A 19,952-nucleotide genomic window follows, 5' to 3' on the forward strand; every position below is an offset into this window, starting at 1 on the left:
GCGAGAGGTCCTGCACGGTCTAACCTGTGTCTCATTAATCTCCTGATCCATCTCTGTAAACAGATTTAAATGTCTAAAAGTGTTTAAATGGTTAATTTTCTGTTCATTTGCTGACCTAGAGTGATGGTTTGTTTCCTCTTGGTTCCATCAGGAGGAGGATGGAGATGATGAATGGGAAGCTAATCTAACATCTTTATGTGCAGATTTAAAATAATTTATCTCAAATGAAATGAAAGCAGAACAGACGAGAAGCAGCGCAGCAAGCAGATCGTCGATTAATCTCCAATTTATTTTACGATGAGTGTGAAAAAAGAAGCTCAAACTTGAATTACTTTGCTTGCCAAAAAAATCCAGAACTTCAGCTGACTCTGAAAGCAGCTTACAGGAAGTTTGTAACAGATGAAGTTTATTCAAAGTTGTTTGGAAACATGTTGAGGAAATCCCCAAATTTGATGTTACATACAGTCCTGTGCAAAAGTCTTGAGCTCATTTCTTTATATTTTGTTAGGAAAATGGGAAATAGGTGAAACATCTGCAAACATGCATGGAAATACAGAAGACAAAAACAGTTTGTACAATTCTAACAAGCTTAAGAAAGTTAATATTTGGTGTTGTCTCATTTCACTCTGTACTGTACCACTGTACATGGTTGACTTGACTTATTATTCAACACAGTCTGAACTCTCAGGCAAACTTTCTTTCTTCTGGAATATTTCTCCAGACTTCTCAAAGCTCTTCTTTGGATGTCGACTTTCTTTCGTTCTGTTTTCTGATTCCATAGAGTTGACATACTTTGACATACCACTGCCTTTTCTTCCCGTTTCCCTTTCTTAAGAATGGTTTCTGACATCCATCCATCCTCCCACTGAGACCACATCTGATGGTCAGTAGATGGACATGACTTCTTCTTTAGTCCCCCATTTGTCCTGTTTCTGCTCACCATGCCCAGTTTCTGGCTCGTGGCTCTTTGGGATTCACTTTGTTATGGCAAAAATGTTACTTTCTTTGGATTTTTTTTGTAGATTCAACTAAAGAAACTGCAACAAATTATGAGTTATTGTGACATTCTGCTACTAAGATACAATTTCTTTGCCAAGTGTTACATTTAAACAATGCAGGTACATCTGCTGAGTTAGGTGCCTTTTTATCACTTTTAAAAATGACCAGACAGTCTGGCTGCTTGGAAGCAAAATATTTTGAAGAAAAACAAAAGAGTGGTGGCTCAAGACTTTTGCACATTAATGTATAAGAAAGGAAATTAAAGGTCTTTTAATAAACAGTCATTTGTAAAGTAATTTCAGGCATTCACTCTGAAACGCATCAAAACGTCTGTGTTCCCCTCTCACTGTGCTCCGTGCTCAGATACCTTTAGAGCCGGTTATTTAGTCTGACGCTGACACACCTGTGTGCTGGTTGTTTGTAACGTCCGTGAGTGTGGTTCAATCTTTACTGCTATTTGGAAAACTCAAATAAATCTCTGGATTTGACGGTGAAAAATATGCATTCAGATTCAGTGAATACCTCGGGTCAACACTGCTGTAATTATAGTAATCTGGATCCCTGGGTATTCTTCAGTCGAGTGTCAGTTGTCAGACGAAACGCACTGCGTCTCATCTCGTTTTTGTTTTGGCCCCGTTTTGGTGCCACAAACCGAGCAAGTTCATCAGCAGCAGCAGCGAGGACGCCAGCAGGGTGGAGATGGAGCACGTTATTATCACATAATGACAGTCCCAGCTCTGAAAACGCTCGCCGCCGTCTCTCCAGGAATAGATGCTCAGCCAAGGCAAAAGCAAAGAGCGGTCAATGGAAAACCAACAACGGCAAGACATTTTTTCATTTGGTTTTTTTTTTTGTTTTGTTTTTTACAAAATGGCTTTTATTCTGTCTTCATCATGTACAAACTTTGTCAAATAATAATAAAGTCTGACAACTGCAGCTGCTTTGCTCGTGTTTCGGTCAAACCAAATCCAGCCATATATATGTATGTATATATAGCAGAGCTTTTAAGTATTTAGAGTTCAAAACATTAAATGTAGGCACAGGAATAGCTTAAAAGGACAAATGTTTTATGACTACAGCATTGTTCAAAGGCGTCCCCAGCCACTAGCAGGCGGAGCTCTTGCATTTCAGATAATAAGCATGAATCCACATAAAAGGTTGTGTATAGGGAGGAGCAAGAAAACACAAGTCAAGCCGTCACAGAGATGGAGGTTGCAGTGGCAGCACGGGTAGCTGTGCTGAACTGCAGACCACAGGAATGGGCTATTTTTGGAAAGATCTCCTCCTCTCGGAGAAGGAAGCAGGCAGCTTGCCTCTTCACTGAGCGTCCAGGATGTCTGGTGTGGCACTCGGGCTCTGTGATGACCAGGAAGAGGGGGTGACCTGATTATAGAGGACGTCCTGAGAGCCAAAAAGTGGCTCTCTGAGATGGAGCATGTACACAAGGAACAGATTAAGAGCCACCATGGCGAGGAGCGGGAAGACGCTCAGGCCGGAGCCGAAGCCTCGCCAGGAGACGCACGTGTTCAGGGCGACCCAGTAAACAAGCCTGAGGAGCACGAAAAGAAAACATCAAACAGGAAATCAGACACTCACAGCTTCCCCACCAGCGTTACCTCCAATCGGCTAAGCTCAGTCTGCCAGACATGTTTAATAACTCCATATTTTTAAATAAAGTCTCCCAAAATACATATACGCCTTTCAATGCACTGCAATAAATGTTGCTACAATCGATTTGTAGGGTCATAAATTGACCTTTTTTTGGGAGTGGGTGCAATAACACAAACAGCTCTCAGCAGTTTATAGCAACTTTCGAAACCACAGTTTTACTGGGGTTTTTTGTACTCTAGTTTTTTACTGGCCACAGCAGACAGCTGCTCAGCTTTAAAAACCAACTGAGTAATACCCGTCCAGCATCAAACAGCAGTGCAGACGCAGTCAGCGACGGGCTGTTTAAATGAGCAGGTTAAGAGACAGATGCTGCATTTCACTTAGATCTTAGAGACCAAAGTAAAGGAGACAAAACTTCAAGAGGTCACAAATGAGGCCTAACTAATATCTAATAAGAGGGTTGATAAATCAGATGCACAAACCAACTTCACTTTGTAAAACTGGCAAATTTTGAGGCTCGCAGTCTGAGCTCTGCACCGCTCTGTGACGCAGAGCCAGAGCTTCTCTTTGGGTTTGTTAATGACAGTGGTTGTGTTCATTTTTAGCCCTGTCAGTGGCGTGGCTCTACAAACGGCAGTGTCAGCCTGTCAGTGCATCGCTTTGGACTAAAATAACTATCTCAACGCCATCGCCGTCATTTATGGTGCACAGAGGATAAACTCCGTGGCTTTTGGAGAAAACGTGTGGTTGTCACACTTTTGTGTGACAACCACACTGATCACTGAAACATCTTTCAATAACCTTTCCTTAAAGTGCTGGCTCAAAATGGGTTTCCTTTTTATTTTTGCAACTGTAACAAAAAGTCATTAACCTTTTGGCAACTGGTCTTGGTCCCCTTTACCTCTGTCTAGTTTCAACATGGGGTTGGCATTTTGCACTCTTCCTATTCAGTGTACTAACTCTGGACTTTTCTCAATTCTGGTCTGTGAAGCAGAAAAAAGTGTCACTAATTAGCACGTTTGCACACTGATGACAACACTGGGCTCACAGGAAAGCCTGGCTGCCAACATGGCTATAAACTCTTAGGTTGTTGCAGGTGTAATATTTAATAAAGCCTGTCTTTATCACCTTTTCTGCCAAATAAAAAAATAAGATATTAAATATTAATCTGCATATATGGGTTTTAATTTATATCGTATTTGCCAAATCCACTATTTATTACTTAAAAATGTGTTACTGGTGATGTAGAGGTCTCAAAAAGTCAAATATGATACACGTGGCGTTACAGGGTTAACTCTCCGTGGGGACATCACGGTCTCATCTTAAAATGTCAGAGTTCTTTGCTGGGAACAAAGTGATCTGTGTGTAACAGTGTGGAGTTATTCTAGACCTGACTTTCAGGCGGATTTATTGGTCCTTATTTGTGTAGCACTCCGGCTACGCAGATAGAAGAATTATGGAAATTCAGCTGACGCGGAGGCTGCTGAGACGTTTATGTAAAGTCCTCCAACAAGCCAGCAGCTAGCAGACCCATCCACAGTGGGTAATTCAAATAGCTAGAATGGGGAAGAGAGTGACCACAGAAGGGGAAGAAAGGAAAAACAAATCGTGCATCCGGTAAGGTCGGACCAACCCCACTGGCTCACAGGAGCTTTCCACCTTTCTCGCTTTTGAGCCTCACCTTCCAAAGATGAACATTATGACCAGGATAGGCACCAACTTCAGCTGGTCTTGAGGCAGTAACGCAGCCATAACAACAAGGTTCAGGACATAGAGGAGTAACTGCTCCAGGGATGTGGTGACGAAAAGCTGCTGAACCGCACCTCTTCTGGGAAACGACTCCTGCAGATCGAAGGAGCCGTTGCAGAACTGGCAGGCTGCACCCATGAGCATCGCTGCGAGGGATAAAGGAGCAATAAGTCAGTTAGCATCTTGAATCTGGGCCATCTTTCCGCAAACAGCGCGCTCATCCTGACAGCACACTTTGTTTTTGCAATTCCATCATTTGAATGTGAAGCAAACGCCAGCAGACTGGCCCACATGCAAATGCTCCTCACAGCTACCAGCCTGACCTTTTTTTTTTTTTTTTACCACCTGCCCTCTTATTCCGAGTCACTCTCGGTTGGGAAGTGATTAAAATGTTCTCGAACAATTAGGCCACAGCCTGGGAGATGAAGGACACAGCCAGCCTCTTATTGTAGTTTCCATTTAAAGCTATGTGAAGGAGAAGGAAATTATGCTTCTCCCCAGAGGCCTGGGAGACGTCTGCTGCTACTGAGGCTGAAAGCGCATGAAATTAAAGAGGACAGGAGACACTGAAGCATTCCAAGACAAAGCAGCCAGACAAACCAAATCCTTTCTTAATCATTATCTTTCATTCAAGGCTCTCACATGGCTGTTTTTGAATGTTAGCGGGCAGGTGTGTGTGTTTGTGAGACGCATACCGAGCAGGATGGGGACAGCGGCCACCACACAGCAGCACAAGGTGAAAACGATGCGGCTGGTTACGTCAGGGAAGTCAGGGGGTTTGATGGGCACGTAGAAATAGAGTGCATAGAGGATCCCGGATGCACACAGAAGCGAGGCCAGCACCGAGAAGAAAGCGGGGACTCGGCTGCTCTGACAGCATGTGCACTGGCAGCAGCGGCATTGCCCCCGATCCGAAGCCTCCCGCGCAGCCACGCAAGTCTCTCCCCGGCCCTCGGAGCTCCACACAGCCAGCTCCACGCTCTCCGGCGGCGGCCCTATCAGAGGCCGACCCTCGTCCACAGTGCAGTCCAGATTGGTGGATTCTGGACTCCATCTCGGTGCGTCTGTGCCGTTGGGAATGTCTCCCTGAGAGGCTGGGGTTGGAGGGCCGACGCAGTTTTCCGTGGCGGCGTCCAAATTGCGCGCCGTGATGATAGGACTGGAAAGAGTTTGATCCAGCTCCCCCTCCTCCCCACGATGCGCTCGAGGCTCTTGTGGGAGACTGACGCCAGACTGCTGGTGGCAAGGAGCAGAGCCTGTTCGAATCAGAGCACATTTAAAAAAAAAAAACATCAAAAGCAATCAGCTGCAGACTTACTCCAATCAATCATTCACTTTCTTACTTTCAAAATACAAAGCAGAGTCGAAATACTCATATAAACTGTTCTTACAAGATTACTCTGATGATGGTTAGGCCTGCCCACTAATTGTCCAGCATACACTGATCAGTGAAAAGAAGCTAGTGTCACAAAGTTTGGATTAGTGGGGGGGGGGGGGAGCAATTAGTGGCACCTCTAGTTTACGTGGTTGAACTGCGGTGCTTACACACTAATTACATTTACTATAAGGCTGGATTTCTGCAGGCTGATGGCCTGCTCATAAATGACTGTTCATAGTTTAGTATTCGAAGCATGTAAACAGTAGGTAATATTAGCCTAATACACAGTGTCCTTAACAGGCTGGCTTTGTGTACACATTTGTGAAATCTATATTTGAAAGGTTTGTTATTATGTTTTATTTATTTCTCTAGTCATTTCAATGCTACTGAAAATATGTGTGGAAAAAAAGATATATCAAAACATTTAAATGAACCAATAAAGAGTCTAATAATTGCTTTGAACTTTAATTCATCTTTGGTTGAGCTGTAGTAATGATATATGCATTCACGGGCCATTTTATTAGGTCAATCACATGGCAGCAGCTCAGTGCATTTAGGTGTGAAGACATGATCAAAACCACCTGCTGAGGTTCAAACTGAACACTAGGATGAAGAAAAGGTGATTTAAGTGACTTTGCATGCGGCAGGATCGTCGGTGTCAGACAGGCTGATCTGAATATTTCAGAAACTGCTCATCTGCTGGGATTTTCTTGCACAACACAATGGTTTTGACGAAGGGAAGCAATCCAGTGAGCAGCAGCACTCTGGATGGAAATGCCTTGTTGATGTCAGAGGTGACCTTTTAGAGCGCTCCGAGCTGATAGATAATCAGTTCACTGCACTCAAACGGCCTCCAGAGTCACCAGATCTCAATCCAATAGAGCACCTTTGGGATGTGGTGGAACGGGAGAGTGATGTCATGGATATGCAGCCAACAAATCTCAGTCAAACTTCAGCACCTTGTTAAATCAATGCCCTAAAAGAACCAGAAGACAAAAAAGGGCCCCACCCGGTACTAGCAAGGTGTCCCTAATGAACTGGCCTGTCTGACACCGGAGCCAAAGAGATCTGAAGGTCCAGATCCAGGAAGGAGGAGAAGGAGAGCCTGGACAGGTCGATGTGAGTGTATTTGCATTACTGTCAAATAATCTAATGAAAAGGACCAAAACAACCAACAACCAGTGAAAGGAATTAAATTTTCTATATACTAAAAGTGTGACATAGTTTAACCAAAGGGTTGTGTTTTAATACACAGAAAATAGTCCTGTACAGATACTTCTTTAAAAATCTATCTATCTAAAGTGTAGACGGTCGCACCAACTCGCTGTTGGTTTTGGTCTTTAAATGGGATTTGTTTATAAAAAGTAAAGTCGTACATCATGAGGTGCATCCCGACTGCCACAAAAACCACGTGTCATCTTTAATTTTCATTACATTTCATTCACTTCTAATTAAGCATCTGACGGGTGCGATATGCAGAAGAGAACCCAAAGACCAACAGACACAAATTAAAGCTCTAGAAAAAGGGTTTGGACCGAAACGTAAAAACATCCAGACCGCCGCTGCTGCAAGGACACAAAACAGCACACATTAAACACCAGAAGCTGTTGAGAAGGGTTACAAACATCTGGACACTTCACATTACAGATGGGAGTCACCCACCAACACCAACTTTAACTGTTTCCCTCACAGCTTGGACTTGGTTCTCTCACACAAATATTAAATCTAATTATAAGAATGTTTGTCTTGTTTACAAAAAAAAGCTCCATTTCCTAAAACACAACTGAAGTTTTTATGATATTTTACCCAGAATTCAAAGCTGATTTTTCCAAAATCTGACTAAAGTCAAGGATTTTAAAAGTTTTTTCTCTTCTGGAAAATGACTTAACTTGTTTTTTCTTAATGTTTTTGTGATATAATTGCTCTTAGCTTATTCCATTCAACACAAACAATGCTTTTTTTCCTCTGCAGACTCTGTCCTAATTCTATTTGGATCCAGCCTGGACTCAATCCGACTTTAGCTTTTGCTAATTTGCTCTGGCCTCCCTTCAAATCCTACAGCTCCGACGAGGAGACAGTAAAAAGCAGCGGCAATAACTCACTCCTTGGCTGATCCGTCGCTGGTGGCGGTTCCAGCGAGCGCTGGGAGCCGGAGACAGAGTGGGAGGACGAGTGCAGCTCCTCCACCGACGACTCGGGGCTGTCTGACACCGGAGCCAAAGAGATCTGAGTGTCCAGATCCAGGAAGGGGGAGAAGGAGAGCCTGGCCGGGTCGATGTCCTGGAGCTGGTTGATGATATCGCTGATGGATTCCTTCATGCTGTCGAGCTCCTTCGCATTCTGCCGGTTAGTGGCCTGAAGCCCCGAGGTGCTCATAGTCACAGAGCCTGAGAGGAGCAGGAAGAGGTCCAGGTGGAAATCAGGCCAAGATCAGTTTAAAACATCAGACTGCGGAAAGAGACAAGAGTGAGGGAGAAAATCACCTTAATTCCCCAAAGTGTCAGAAAAGCTTGATTAATACACACGTCTGAAAAAATATCCCAGAGAAAACACAGTGATTCATCTTTATTTTCCCTTAAATATCGTCAGTAATCCGCTTTCTTTCAAGCCTCTGCTGTCTTTGCGCTTTTCTTCTACCTGTAAGGCCCAATTTATATCCTGCTTCAGGAATCTGTTTGTCTTGACCAGAACAGCCCTGACCTCAGGGGAAAGGTCAGCGCTGAGGGAGACGCTTACACTCAAAAACTTCACTGGGACTTTATGCAGGCTTTTTTGGGGGGAGGATAGAGGAAATTATGGGTTTATGCACATGGTTATACAATAATCATCACTGACAGGATGTCAAAGTTTATCTTCCCCTGTTTCTGTTGGGAACACTTTCTCATCAGGTTTGAATCCCTGTCAGTAGAGAAACTCAGGAAATCAGCACACGAATGTGTCACACTCTCGTGCACACCGAAGGACGTCACAATAATCACAGACTCCAGCTTTATGATCTACAGCGGGAAGTCCAGAAGGTGGCTGGCGTGCACCGTGCTGTTGCCCTGCATCCTTTAAACGTATCACACATGAGACTGTGTGAATCTGCAGGTTTCAACACTTTGGAGGGAGCTTATTATTAGTTAAAAGCTTCCTTTTGGCTCGTATTTCGCAGCAGGATGACTCAAATATCTATGTAGTAAAATGGAAAGCACTGCAGAGGTGTAATAAATATGCTTTGACCGTTTTCACCTAAAAGGAGCAAATCGATATTTTGGGAGATAAGAAGCCCAAAACCATGAAGCTACAGCAAACAGCTGACCTGCTGAGCAAAACTGAAACAGGGAGAAATGTTAAATGTGTATTTACTCACATACTGATTAAACAAATGAGACATAATGTGTTTATTAACAAGATTTAAAGGCACTGGAAGGATTCACATAACGTCCCCCCTGTTTCTAATCTTTCTTGAGCAAAGTGCTCCGACTGCTAAGTGTGTCACCATCAGGAATCTCTAAAGTTATATTTTGAAGTGTGGATGTCACTACACGTCCCTTCAGTACTGATAATCAGTTCTCGGCATCTTGTGAAAAGTATTTCCTGTCCTGGCAGCTTTGACCAAAGTTTTAGAAGCTACAAATTTTAAAAACACATATTTCAAATCCAAAAAACACAGGATTATAACACTGATGAGATTTCAATTCAGAAACTCGTGGATTCATGGAAAATCTTGTGTTACATTGCTACTGTGAGGTCAGACTTTAGCTTTCTTCTAAGAGAACTCTGGAGGATGAAACAGGGCAACGTTTCACCTGTTCCCATCTCATGATGTGAAACTGAACCAGAGATGTTCAAGTTAGTTAAAAAGGTCTAAAAAAGCACAGAAGCAGCTTACTGGAACATCTCCTTTATGGCTCTTCATGGACTACTTCAACTCCACTATTGATATCACAAATAATCCTAAGCAGTTATTGTAACACTGTACCTTTTCCTGTATTACAACAGTAAATACAATCTATAAATACATATTCATTTATGACTGTTTTCTACACATATGCATACACACGGACGAATGTTTCCAGCACTTATGAACTCTAAAGCACATAAAATGCACTTACTGGACAAAAGCGTCTGCCAGGTGTGCGTAAAATAACATCAGTCACGCGCCTTTGTCTTCAAAGGCTTCATTAACATCTGCAGATTGAATCTGGAGCATTTTTCTGTGGGTTTTCTTGGCGCACAACCAACTGTGGCGCAGAGCGGGAGCGCACGGCGACGTTTCTCCAAACAAGCGAGGACCTTACCATGTATAGAGATCAATTAGGAGCCGCGGGGCTTGAAGGTCTGGAGGAATAAATGTCGGTGGCGGTTATCGGAGCTGGCCTGGATGTGGCGCGTAGGGGGCGGAGAGGGGTATGTGGCTTTAAAACCCGCTGAAAAATAACTTTCCCTTCAGTGTTGAGCCACTCTCTGAAAACAAAAACTTTATACGATGCCTCCTCCACGAAGCTTCTCGGGCTCAGTGTAGCAGCTGCAGGAAACACCTCATTTATTGATAAATAAATCAAATGAGGGGAAAACGCACGCGTGAAAGCTACGCGTAAAGGACAGGTCATTCACAAATCACGAATCGTGTATTTTGTGGCATCCAGCAGCAATTAAAGCGATTCATTTCATTTCACAGACAAACCTGCCTCACTTTGGCGAAACGAAATGCCCAAATGTGCTGATCAGCGGAACAAGAAGCGTTACTCTTATAAATGAACTTACTTTAGTCGGAGGTTGCGGAGTATTTGGGTGAGTTTACTCTCCTCGCAGTTTAAAAAAAACCCTCCGTCCTCGTCTGCCTTTCTTCCCTCCCCCTCCGTTTGCTTTTTGTCTTCCAGGATCCCGAACTTCTGAATCAAATTTCAGGACGGACAAAATACTAGGCTTTTTCCTCCGCCCACACAAGTTTTTTTTTTCTCCTTCCTGGGTACCATGTCAAACACCATATGGAGCAAATAAAGGCAGAGGAGCGGCAGCAGCAGCAGCAGGAGGAGGAGGAGGCACTTACTTTTAGTTTACCTTCAAATTCAACATGAACAATCACATCCATCACGAACACGAGTGCATCTAAACAGGGCAGTAAATATTTACAATGAAACCAAACCTCGGCGCGCCTCTGATATTCATACACAGGATGAGCGCGTGAACTCCAAGTATATTAATGCTCACTCAGACAGCATCAGCTACTACAGACAACCCGTTTATAGAAAGTCTTTTCACTCAATAATAAGTGATGAACTTTTCAAAAATAAGGTTATAGAGACGTCATTGTGTTTTTTCTGATTTTGTTGGGCTTTTCATTATCAGTCACTCCAACTTCCAACAGTCCACTGATAACTCCTCGGTGGCCTCGGGCGCGACGAACAGACGCCAAACATTTTCGGATTGTGTGTAACTTTACTGCGCATGCCCCATTTTCTCTAAACATCTGATTCCTGGAATTTCTCACCAAATAGATAAAGAAAAGCGTTTAACATCTTTGCCCACAAACAATACATAAAAGCCACTGGTGAATGAAGTCTGTGACTCTCACATGGATCCTGGGATGCTTAATGTGCTGTCAGTGAATATCAGATTACCAATGGTAATAAAGGAGTGATCTAGGAAAGGTGTGCGCATGCGTTACCATCTTTCCACTTGCCCTTGTGACACTTCCATTTCCTCCTTAACAGGAAGTGATGAGCAGGGTTTGCGCATTAAGTTATTGTGAATAGAAACAAGTTTAAAGCTCTGCTGCAGCGGTGCAGATGTTGAAAGGGTTACAGATACCTGCAGAGGCAGTGCAGAGAGCAGCTGAGATTTTTGAAAATCTATTTATTTCATGCCTGAGAAACAAAGCAGACCTTTTGAAAATCCTATTACAGGATGTTTCCTTAGAGGAAATTCTCACATCGCTGCTTTTCGCTATGTTGAGGAGCGTTTCCTGGAAACATAAGACTTTCACCCTTGAAAAATAGGGAGACCTGAACGTGGAATGATTGGAATTCAATTTCCATTCAATCACCTCAACTTTATTAATATTTCTTTTTGTCTGACTCTCTTTTAGTTCAGCCTCCCTGAGCCCATGTGTTCTCCAAACATGTAGCTTCCTCCTCTTCCTCACAGTCATCTGTATGCTCAATGAAAAATTTCAACAACTGAAGAAAAGGGGATCATATAAAATAACATAATCTAAATATGAAAATCAAATGACAGCTAGGCAGGAATGCTTTATTTTCCCCAGTTATTATCAGGGATATTTTATTGCATAAGAAAACATTTTAAAATATACAGATAACAGCTGTAGATTTGCAATATAATCAATAAATTTAAAAAAAAAATCATGACTATAAACAACATATTTTGGATTCTGAGCTGTAAAAAAAAAAAAAAAAAAAAAAAAAAAAATTATATATATATATATATATATATATATATATATATATATATATACATACACACACACAGATATGAGTTTATTGCTTGTGTAATCTGTTGAGCGACCAGCAGCATGTCTGAAACACCGCTCTGCTGTCATTTCAAGCCAACGGGAGGACGGGGGAGGATGGAGGAGGGCGCACAGGTCCACCACAAACCAACAGTCTGCAGGTTACCTAGGTCCAACTGGCTTCTGCCTTTTCGCCAAAGCAAACATGGGCTGTGAAAGTCACATTAAGCAGTCAAAGTGGGGGGTTTGTCAGTCCTCTGACAGCAGCCTGTGGAAGTGATCCTTCCTCTTCTTCAGCACCTCCCGAAAATCCTCCTGAAAAAACACCAGCGAGAGATATTCAGATATTCAGAGTCAATCATGAAACCGGGGGAGGAAAGACATCAGGCAGATGCTTCTGCAGATAACCAGCTGTTTCACTCACAGCTCACTGACCGGGGAATCAGCAACAACCCTAAAAGAAAAGGAAAATCCATTTTCTCTATGACAATCTGAGTCTGTAGCACTTAGCCTGCCCGGCATGCCCAGAATATCTTTTCACTATCTGTCCTCACCAAACCACAAGCACGGTGACGCTGAGCAGCTACACGACAAGGTTATCAACTCAGCGAGCCAGCCCGGGCCTCCCCGCTCCAGCCATCAGCATGTTCACATAAAACAGGAAGCGAGCGCAGCATGCGACTCATCCCAAACATGGACAGGTTTATGCAGCAAAGTTTTCAAACAGGGGGCCAAATTATAACGCTGACAATAAAAAACACTAAACCCAGTGTGGATCCGCCCAATATTACAACATGTATCTCACCATATTCACGTGTCCAGTCTGTGAGGCACAAATGAATGTGAAGCATAAATGAGACTTGTACTAGGGCTAAGTAGAAATGTGCTGTAAGAGAACCACACCAGTTACCATGCATTCTTACAGCCTCAACTATTAATATAAATCAATCATTGTATTAAATGGTGAAGATTTTCTAGTTTATCGAATGCGAGCATGTGAGAACTCTTTAATAGTTCATGACAATTATTAACTGCAGCTACATAACATACATCAGAAAAAACACACTAGCATGTTTGAATCTCGTGAGATTAAAGACAGACAAACGCTTGCATCTTATCACAGGCACCATCACACAGACACGATTAATTTGTTTAACAAAACCGATGCAAATGAGCTCTGAGTCGATTAAGTGTCCGCCTGCCACACATCTAAACGTCTGTATAGATCGCAGGAAGCAGGCTCACGGACGAGAGGCATTCACTAAAGCTGACGATCAAAGCTACTTATCTGAATTTTATATTCATTTTAAAATCTTTTTTGTTAACTGTAACTCACGTAACAACGTGAGTGGCCACTTGGCGGCAGCCGAAACAACACTAGCATACAGTTCGACTTGATGCGAACCTTAAAGCTCAATCCTTTAATTTGGTTGGCGCTTGTGTCCAGCTGACTACTGTAACTCACAGTTTTACTCTCAAAGATCTGCTCTCGTTCTCTCATAATCTCTAAAGTAAACGTGAGGCACTGATAAATGTCATCTGTATGGGTTTGCTGTCCGGTGCAGAGCAGCACCTGCAGAGCAGCGGGGTTTTTCTCTGAAAACAGCCGCCTGCCGGGACCAAAAACAATGATGCTGGTGCAGTGAGAGTGGAAGCGGTGAAGGAGGAAGCACATGTTGTTGCCTCTGAATCCATTTTAAACAAGTGCACAGTAAACACAGAAGATGTAAGCACACTTACAGCTGCAGACAGTTTCTCCATGTAGGGGATGAGCTTCTGCAGCTCTCTGTCATCAGACTCCCCAGACCAGCTCTTGATGGGAATCGTGTTCAACAACTACAAAAAACAAACAAACATGTTATTAAAAGTCAGTAACAGCAACAAAGTGCTGACAGAGCAAAACAAAGTAATTAATTAAGGATGTGTGCGAATAGTCAACAAGATGAATAATCGTCACTACTGTCAGTCGATGCCAGACGTAGTCATTTAGTCTAATTATTAACATTTTAATTGATGCCCAGTTACCATAAGTTGTTGTGCCATAAATGTTATGCAGCCATCTGCCACCAGATGGAGCTAAAATCCCAGTATCTAAGCCTGGTCTCATTCTTTATACTGTTACTGTTAGCTCGAAGAATGAGATAGTGGATACAATCGGTGCAATGAGCTTTCTCCGAAGGGTGGACGGGTCTCTGTTAGCACAAGGTGAGAAGTTCAGTCATTCAAGTGGGGCTCAGAGAAAATCAAAGAACACAGCCTTTAAACTTACATTATATGGATATGTGTGGGGTGCATTATCCAGAACCACCGTCTTCTTCAGATCCCTCCCGAGGATGCTGAGATCTTTGATGTAGTGGCCAAGAACACAGGCACAGTCGTCCTGATACAGCCGGTGTCTACCAGAGAAATCACAAGTGAAATTCACATTTACCGTCCTCATTGTATGGCACGGGCAGAATGTTAAAGGGAACATTTGAAGCAGGCCATGTCGAATTTCTGAGCACGCAACACAGCAGCAGTGCGAATCCGCACGTCTCTGCACTCAAGCACCGAGTTTACAAAACACAAGTGGAAGCAGCTCATACCGAAACAGCTTTCTCTGCGGGTCCAGGATGTCCAGGATCTTCTCGGCATATTCCTTCTTCGCACACGTGTAAACGAACAGCTGGAACAGAGCACGCACAGTAGTTGGTACAAGTCCACACTTTTAACTGCTCCACGTTAAAGCAGTGAGAGAAAAATAATTTGTTTAACGTGTGAATGAGGCTCAAAATAACCAAACTATTTGCTAATCTACACACTGACACACACCTCGTAGATTTTTGCCATGGCCTGCAGGAACTCCTTCACATGTGGTCGCAGCACCATGTATACCTGTTGAGAACAGGGGAAGAATAAGTGGTCAAGTCAGTAACCTCAGGTCTGCTCTGCTGACTGAAGCTCATCTTTTAACTCTGTTCCCCATCAAGACATCTGACAACCTTCCAGGTACCCTTTATGACTAGCTTTGACACCTTGGTATATACACACCAATAAAAACGGTTTGACCACCTCTAGAATGGTTTGTCTGCATCAACAGAGGCCACCCTCACCAACTGCTGATGCACACTCAGTCATTTTGTTCTATAAGCCTGAGAAATAACAGAAACCACTCAGTTCATAAAAGAGCTTTGAGGGTTACACGTAGTAGGCTTTAAGGGGTAAAGAGTTAAGTGCAGTTGTAGAGTCAGCTCCTGGACTCACAGCGTCCCAGATACCAAAATTTGTAGTTTCAGTAAAGATCCAACTGCCTGGTGTAGTCAGATGATTAAGGTTAGGATCATAACTTTTGGCAATTAACTCAAAACCACCAAACATTTCAACTAACTGCACAGCGTTGTGAAATGTGTTGTCTCAGACGCTCTTGGCTCCTACGTTATCTGCGCCCCAGTGTGTGCTTATTAAAACCCATTTCACCCTCACCTTTAAACCTCTGCCAGTGTTATGTCCGTGTAATGACAGCTGTGTAGCCTGCCTTGGAATGACATATCATTATTTATAACTAGGCTGACTTCACTGACCCTCCGCAGCATATCATTTTCAGATCCCAGCTAGATAACAAGCTTACAGACAATTTCTAAGTCTGCTCAACCTCGTGAATCCTTTTTTCCACAAAGATGCCTTGATGCTGCACTCGATTACAACACTTTGCAGAATAATTTCTTTGTGGGAACAGAAAGAATTTAGACCATTTTAGCCCTCGATGGAAGCTCCCCAGTTGCTCACAAAACAGAAGAGAGGTCAAAGAAATCAAATGCATATTTCAAAATTCATAAAAATGTGTGTATCTTTTCAGTTTTCCAAAGTGGGTTTTTGCACTTCATCAACTGCAGTTTTTAATTTTTAGAGTGAATGAAAAATGGTTTCACAGATGCTCGCATGCAACACTTTCTACTAGTTTCCTAATTCATGCATCTTGTACGTAAATGAGCCACCAAGGAAGTATGAAATAGAGAAGTGCACAATTTCCAAATACAGAAACCCAACCGCATCAAGTTATTAAAAACAAAATCCAATAGGTTATGTGACTTTCAACTGAAATATACATTTCCTTTTGTTTTTAACGACGTTAGGAAAGATAACATAATGTAGAGGTCCCCTGAAAATATTGGCTGTTTGACGATCTGCTGGTATCAGCATTTATAAAAGCCGATTAAAGAGTAAAGACACGAGAAATTATCCATGACTTGTGACAATGCAGTTAAAAAAAAAATCAATATTTTTTTTATTATTGCCACATCATGTTAATAAGGACTCCAATAAGCAGGGGTAACAAATGTTAGGGAAGCTTCTGTTTCATGTCTCTGAAAGAAAAATAAACCTGCTGATATATCAGTAACATCATCACCAGCTCTGTGATATAATGCACCAACATGTGAGGCACATGTTAAGTTCTCAACAGTGAATCAAAATGAAAGATCTTGTTTGTTGTTAAATAAGTTGCTGTGGTAAACATCTGGTCTGCAGAAGAGACTACCACAGAGGGTTGTGAAGAGTGGCTTTCAGTGAGTGGTCACCTTGTACTGATGGTCCTGGAAAGCTGCATGGAAGGTGTACTCTGCGTCTTCGATCACATTCAGAGAGCTCAACATCAGGGTCTCCTCCTGGAAATAAACATGACCACATGCCTCAGATTACTTAATATTTTAAATATATAACTGACTGCTTTCACAAGGGAGCAAGGTGAAAGTGTCCAGTTTATGATTTTAACCATGTTAAAGCCACAGAAAGTCAATCTTTAACAATAAAATGTAGACCATACTCTATTCTTGCTAAATACAACATCCAAAAGGAATTGCAGATACTTAAAAATCAACTAGAAAATGCATTTTCTGAAGAAATTGCTGTGTGAATGCTGATAGCTGAATGTTTTGAGCTGAAATGAAATAATTGCTTCACTTTATTGGTACAATAAGGTCAAAGACATTATGCTCAAAACTGGTGGTAAAATATCACAGGTTGATCCCACAATGTTCTATTGGCAGAATGAACAATCTGAGATTACAGGAGTGCTTGCATGTCACGTTGATGATTTCCTTTGGGCTGGTTCAAGTCACTTTGCAACTCATATCATTCCTGTACTGAAATCTACCTTCCTTGTGGGCCGTGAAGAACATGACAGTTTTTTTATGTTGGTATGGACATTTGTACAGTTAATGTAATAGAGGTGCATCAATAACTTTACATTGACAACCTACAACCTGTTCAGTTACAAGCAGCACGGGCTGTACAGAGGGATGCTTCCTTAAGTGAAACAGAACAGGAGCAACTCAGGTCAAAAATAGGACAGATTTTGTGGGTTGCCAAACAAACGAGACCAGATGTTATGTTTGACACATGCAGCCTGGGATCTAATATCAAAGGTGCAATTGTGCAGTCCATTCATGAAGTGAACAAAGTTATCCGTAAACTTAAAGTAGAGAAAGTGACTCTTAAGTTTCAACACTTGGGTAACAGTGAGGATTTGGCATTGGTTGTTTTCAGTGACGCTTCATTTGGCAACCTTCCCGCTGGCGGTACTCAAGGAGGGGCATTAATCATCCTTATGGGTAAAGGAAGAAAGTTTTGTCCTCTCTTTTGGCAGTCTAAAAAATAAAAAAATATCAGGCGTGTGGTCAGAAGTACACTGGCAGGAGAAACTCTTGCCATGTCAGATGGAATAGACAGTGCTGTCTTCCTGGCAACACTTTTTTCTGAGCTTAAAACTGGTAACACTGGTCTGAATGCTCTAATGTTGATCTGTGTGCCTGACAATCATTCCTTGTTTGATGCACTCAAGTCCACTAAGCAGGTTACAGAGAAGAGACTGGGGCTGGAAATGAGCAGCATTAAAGAGCTCATACAATCCATTAAAATCAGACAGATTGGTTGGTCAGATTTCAAATCCCAACTTGCTGATTGTCTGAAAAAAAAAAAAAAATAAATAAAATAAAAGGGAGTTTCACCTTTAACCATTCTAAAAGCGCTAGATGAAAGACTCTGGATACTGTGATCCTTTGTTTACGAAGTTTTCTTTGCATTAAAATGCACTCTTGTTTATTGTGTGCAGTGATAGTATGCTTTAAGCAAAGCAAAGCACATTGAAATGTTTCCTGAATGTTCTATAATGTTGACAACATTTTTTTGTTTTGTTTACATATATGTGTATACAAATGTTTAAAAGGGGTGTTTATACTTTTATTTTTAAAAAAGAAAGAGGGAGATTGTTAACTTGTTATTTTCTGTTACATCGCGAGAGTACTGTTGCCTGCGGTGGGTTGTTCTTATTGTGGGTGAGCGGAAAAACATGACGTAAGGAATAAAGTGCTTGAAGTGAGACTACGACGTTGTGTATTTTGACTTTACAATATTCTTTTATTCACCATATCACTGAAATGTGGGAGAATCCACTGCAGAAAGATCAATGCTTTAAGTTTTAATGATCCAGTCAGAAAAGATGATTCTAAAAGTCATCAACTGACTCCAAAAGCCCAGATCTGAACCACCTGGCTGCTGAAAACAAATGCACCAATCAAACAGAAGCCTGAATTTCATGGGCCAATCGGAATGCTTGATCTAGTTGTCCAGGACTAACTACTGACATACTATTACTCTGTGGCAAAACCCTGTCAAATCTGCCTCGGTGCACCTGTTGAACAACTGCTTCTAAATCCAAGACCCTAACTCCCATCAAAATCATTTTCAAACGGTGACGATCCCGAGGACCTGTTCTATACAACAGTGTGTTCTTCATGTTCCTGCTGTCAAAACTTTGGCCGCAGGAGCAATTTAAAAAGTGGGGTCTTTCCTGCTGTTGAGACAAACTCCTGTCTGAAAATATAATGTATTTCTATGGGTCGGTTAGAGGATTATCCCTCCACTTGGATCCACACAGTTTAAAAACGTTTACATCTCTGAGCTTTGAAAGACATGCTGTTGGAAAGACAACAACGATGGCTACGTGAGGGTAAAATGATGGCTGTAGAGCAAACACTGTGCACACAGCAGCAGTTGAAACACACACACACACACGCTTACCAGCATTCACACTAGGGCTGCCACGATTAGTCGACTAGTCACGATTACGTCGACTATCAAAATCGTCGACGACTGATTTAATAGTCGACGCGTCGTTTGAAGCTTTGTAAGATCCCAAAAGATGCAGGAATAAGTAGTAGGATTTAAGAGTGTAATAACGGACTGAAACAGAAGATGGCAGCACTGCATGTACAAGGATGCCAGCTGCCGTTAAACCCCGAAGAAGAAGTAGCTCTGTCGCAGAATTCATAGCGCAGCCCAGCTCAGTTTCCAACAATGGCAGCAGCTAGTTAGTTTTAATATTACTCTTATTATTCTTTCTGGGTCACAAAATAAACGTTTAACATATTTTCAGGCGAGAATGTAGCTGCGTAAACTTCAAATATCTGCTCAGTTTATCAAGACACCACATATTTTCAAAAGCGCTCCGACGTTTTCGGAGACGTCTGTTACCCACCAGCTCGATAGCTAGCCGGGGGCAAGGCTCACTAGAGCCCGTGAGAGCACCGGACTCCCGGCAAATCGTTTTCAAACCCACCACCGTCTTTCGCTACTCAGGTTAAACATGATATACAAGTCACTTAGATAACTTAAAAATGTTATTGTTTGGCTTTTTTTTTAGTATTTTATTTGTTCCTGAGTAAATCGGTTTGGCTGAGATTAAAGTTATAGTTTTTACACAGCTGAATAAACGTCAAGCAGACA

General features: G+C 42.2%; 2 protein-coding genes across 3 annotated transcripts in view; both read right to left on the bottom strand.

Annotated features, from left to right (window-relative positions):
* Positions 1-389: 389 nt before the first annotated feature.
* Positions 390-10,921, bottom strand: LOC146372468 (uncharacterized). Of its 2 annotated transcripts, none has more exons than XM_084953895.1 (5): positions 10,487-10,921; positions 7,840-8,185; positions 5,055-5,615; positions 4,292-4,505; positions 390-2,548 (listed from the first exon to the last, which is right to left on the bottom strand). In XM_084953895.1, the coding sequence occupies exons 2-5, from the start codon at positions 8,111-8,113 to the stop codon at positions 2,317-2,319; spliced, it is 1,281 nt and encodes a 426-aa protein (XP_084810021.1). In that variant the 5' UTR covers positions 8,114-8,185; positions 10,487-10,921; the 3' UTR covers positions 390-2,316. The 2 variants fall into 2 exon arrangements, with proteins under 2 accessions (XP_084810021.1, XP_084810022.1); XM_084953896.1 differs by lacking the exon at positions 10,487-10,921 and adding an exon at positions 9,835-10,476.
* A 1,049-nt stretch (positions 10,922-11,970) lies between these two features.
* The window catches only part of ctdspl3 (CTD (carboxy-terminal domain, RNA polymerase II, polypeptide A) small phosphatase like 3), a 94,101-nt gene continuing 86,119 nt past the window's right edge, over positions 11,971-19,952 (bottom strand). The window contains exons 6-11 of the mRNA XM_084953897.1: positions 16,748-16,834; positions 15,003-15,065; positions 14,777-14,856; positions 14,461-14,587; positions 13,932-14,027; positions 11,971-12,506 (exon numbers count right to left, since the gene is read on the bottom strand). Of these exons, the coding sequence (XP_084810023.1) occupies positions 12,441-12,506; positions 13,932-14,027; positions 14,461-14,587; positions 14,777-14,856; positions 15,003-15,065; positions 16,748-16,834 (519 nt within the window). The 3' untranslated portion in view covers positions 11,971-12,440. The remainder of the gene's footprint in view (positions 12,507-13,931; positions 14,028-14,460; positions 14,588-14,776; positions 14,857-15,002; positions 15,066-16,747; positions 16,835-19,952) is intronic.

Source organism: Perissodus microlepis, chromosome 15, assembly GCF_051167445.1.
Source record: "Perissodus microlepis isolate ML-2025 ecotype Zambia chromosome 15, ASM5116744v1, whole genome shotgun sequence".
Taxonomy (NCBI): Eukaryota; Metazoa; Chordata; class Actinopteri; order Cichliformes; family Cichlidae; genus Perissodus; species Perissodus microlepis.

Bases quoted from the DNA above. Each gene is read 5' to 3' on its own strand.
- LOC146372468 (XM_084953895.1), bottom strand. From the start codon at position 8,113: ATGAGCACCTCGGGGCTTCAGGCCACTAACCGGCAGAATGCGAAGGAG. The intron at 4,506-5,054 runs GTATGCGTCTCA...TATCCCTCGCAG, and splicing joins CGCTGTCCCCATCCTGCTCG to CGATGCTCATGGGTGCAGCC. The intron at 2,549-4,291 runs GTGAGGCTCAAA...CGTGCTCCTCAG, and splicing joins ATAATGTTCATCTTTGGAAG to GCTTGTTTACTGGGTCGCCC.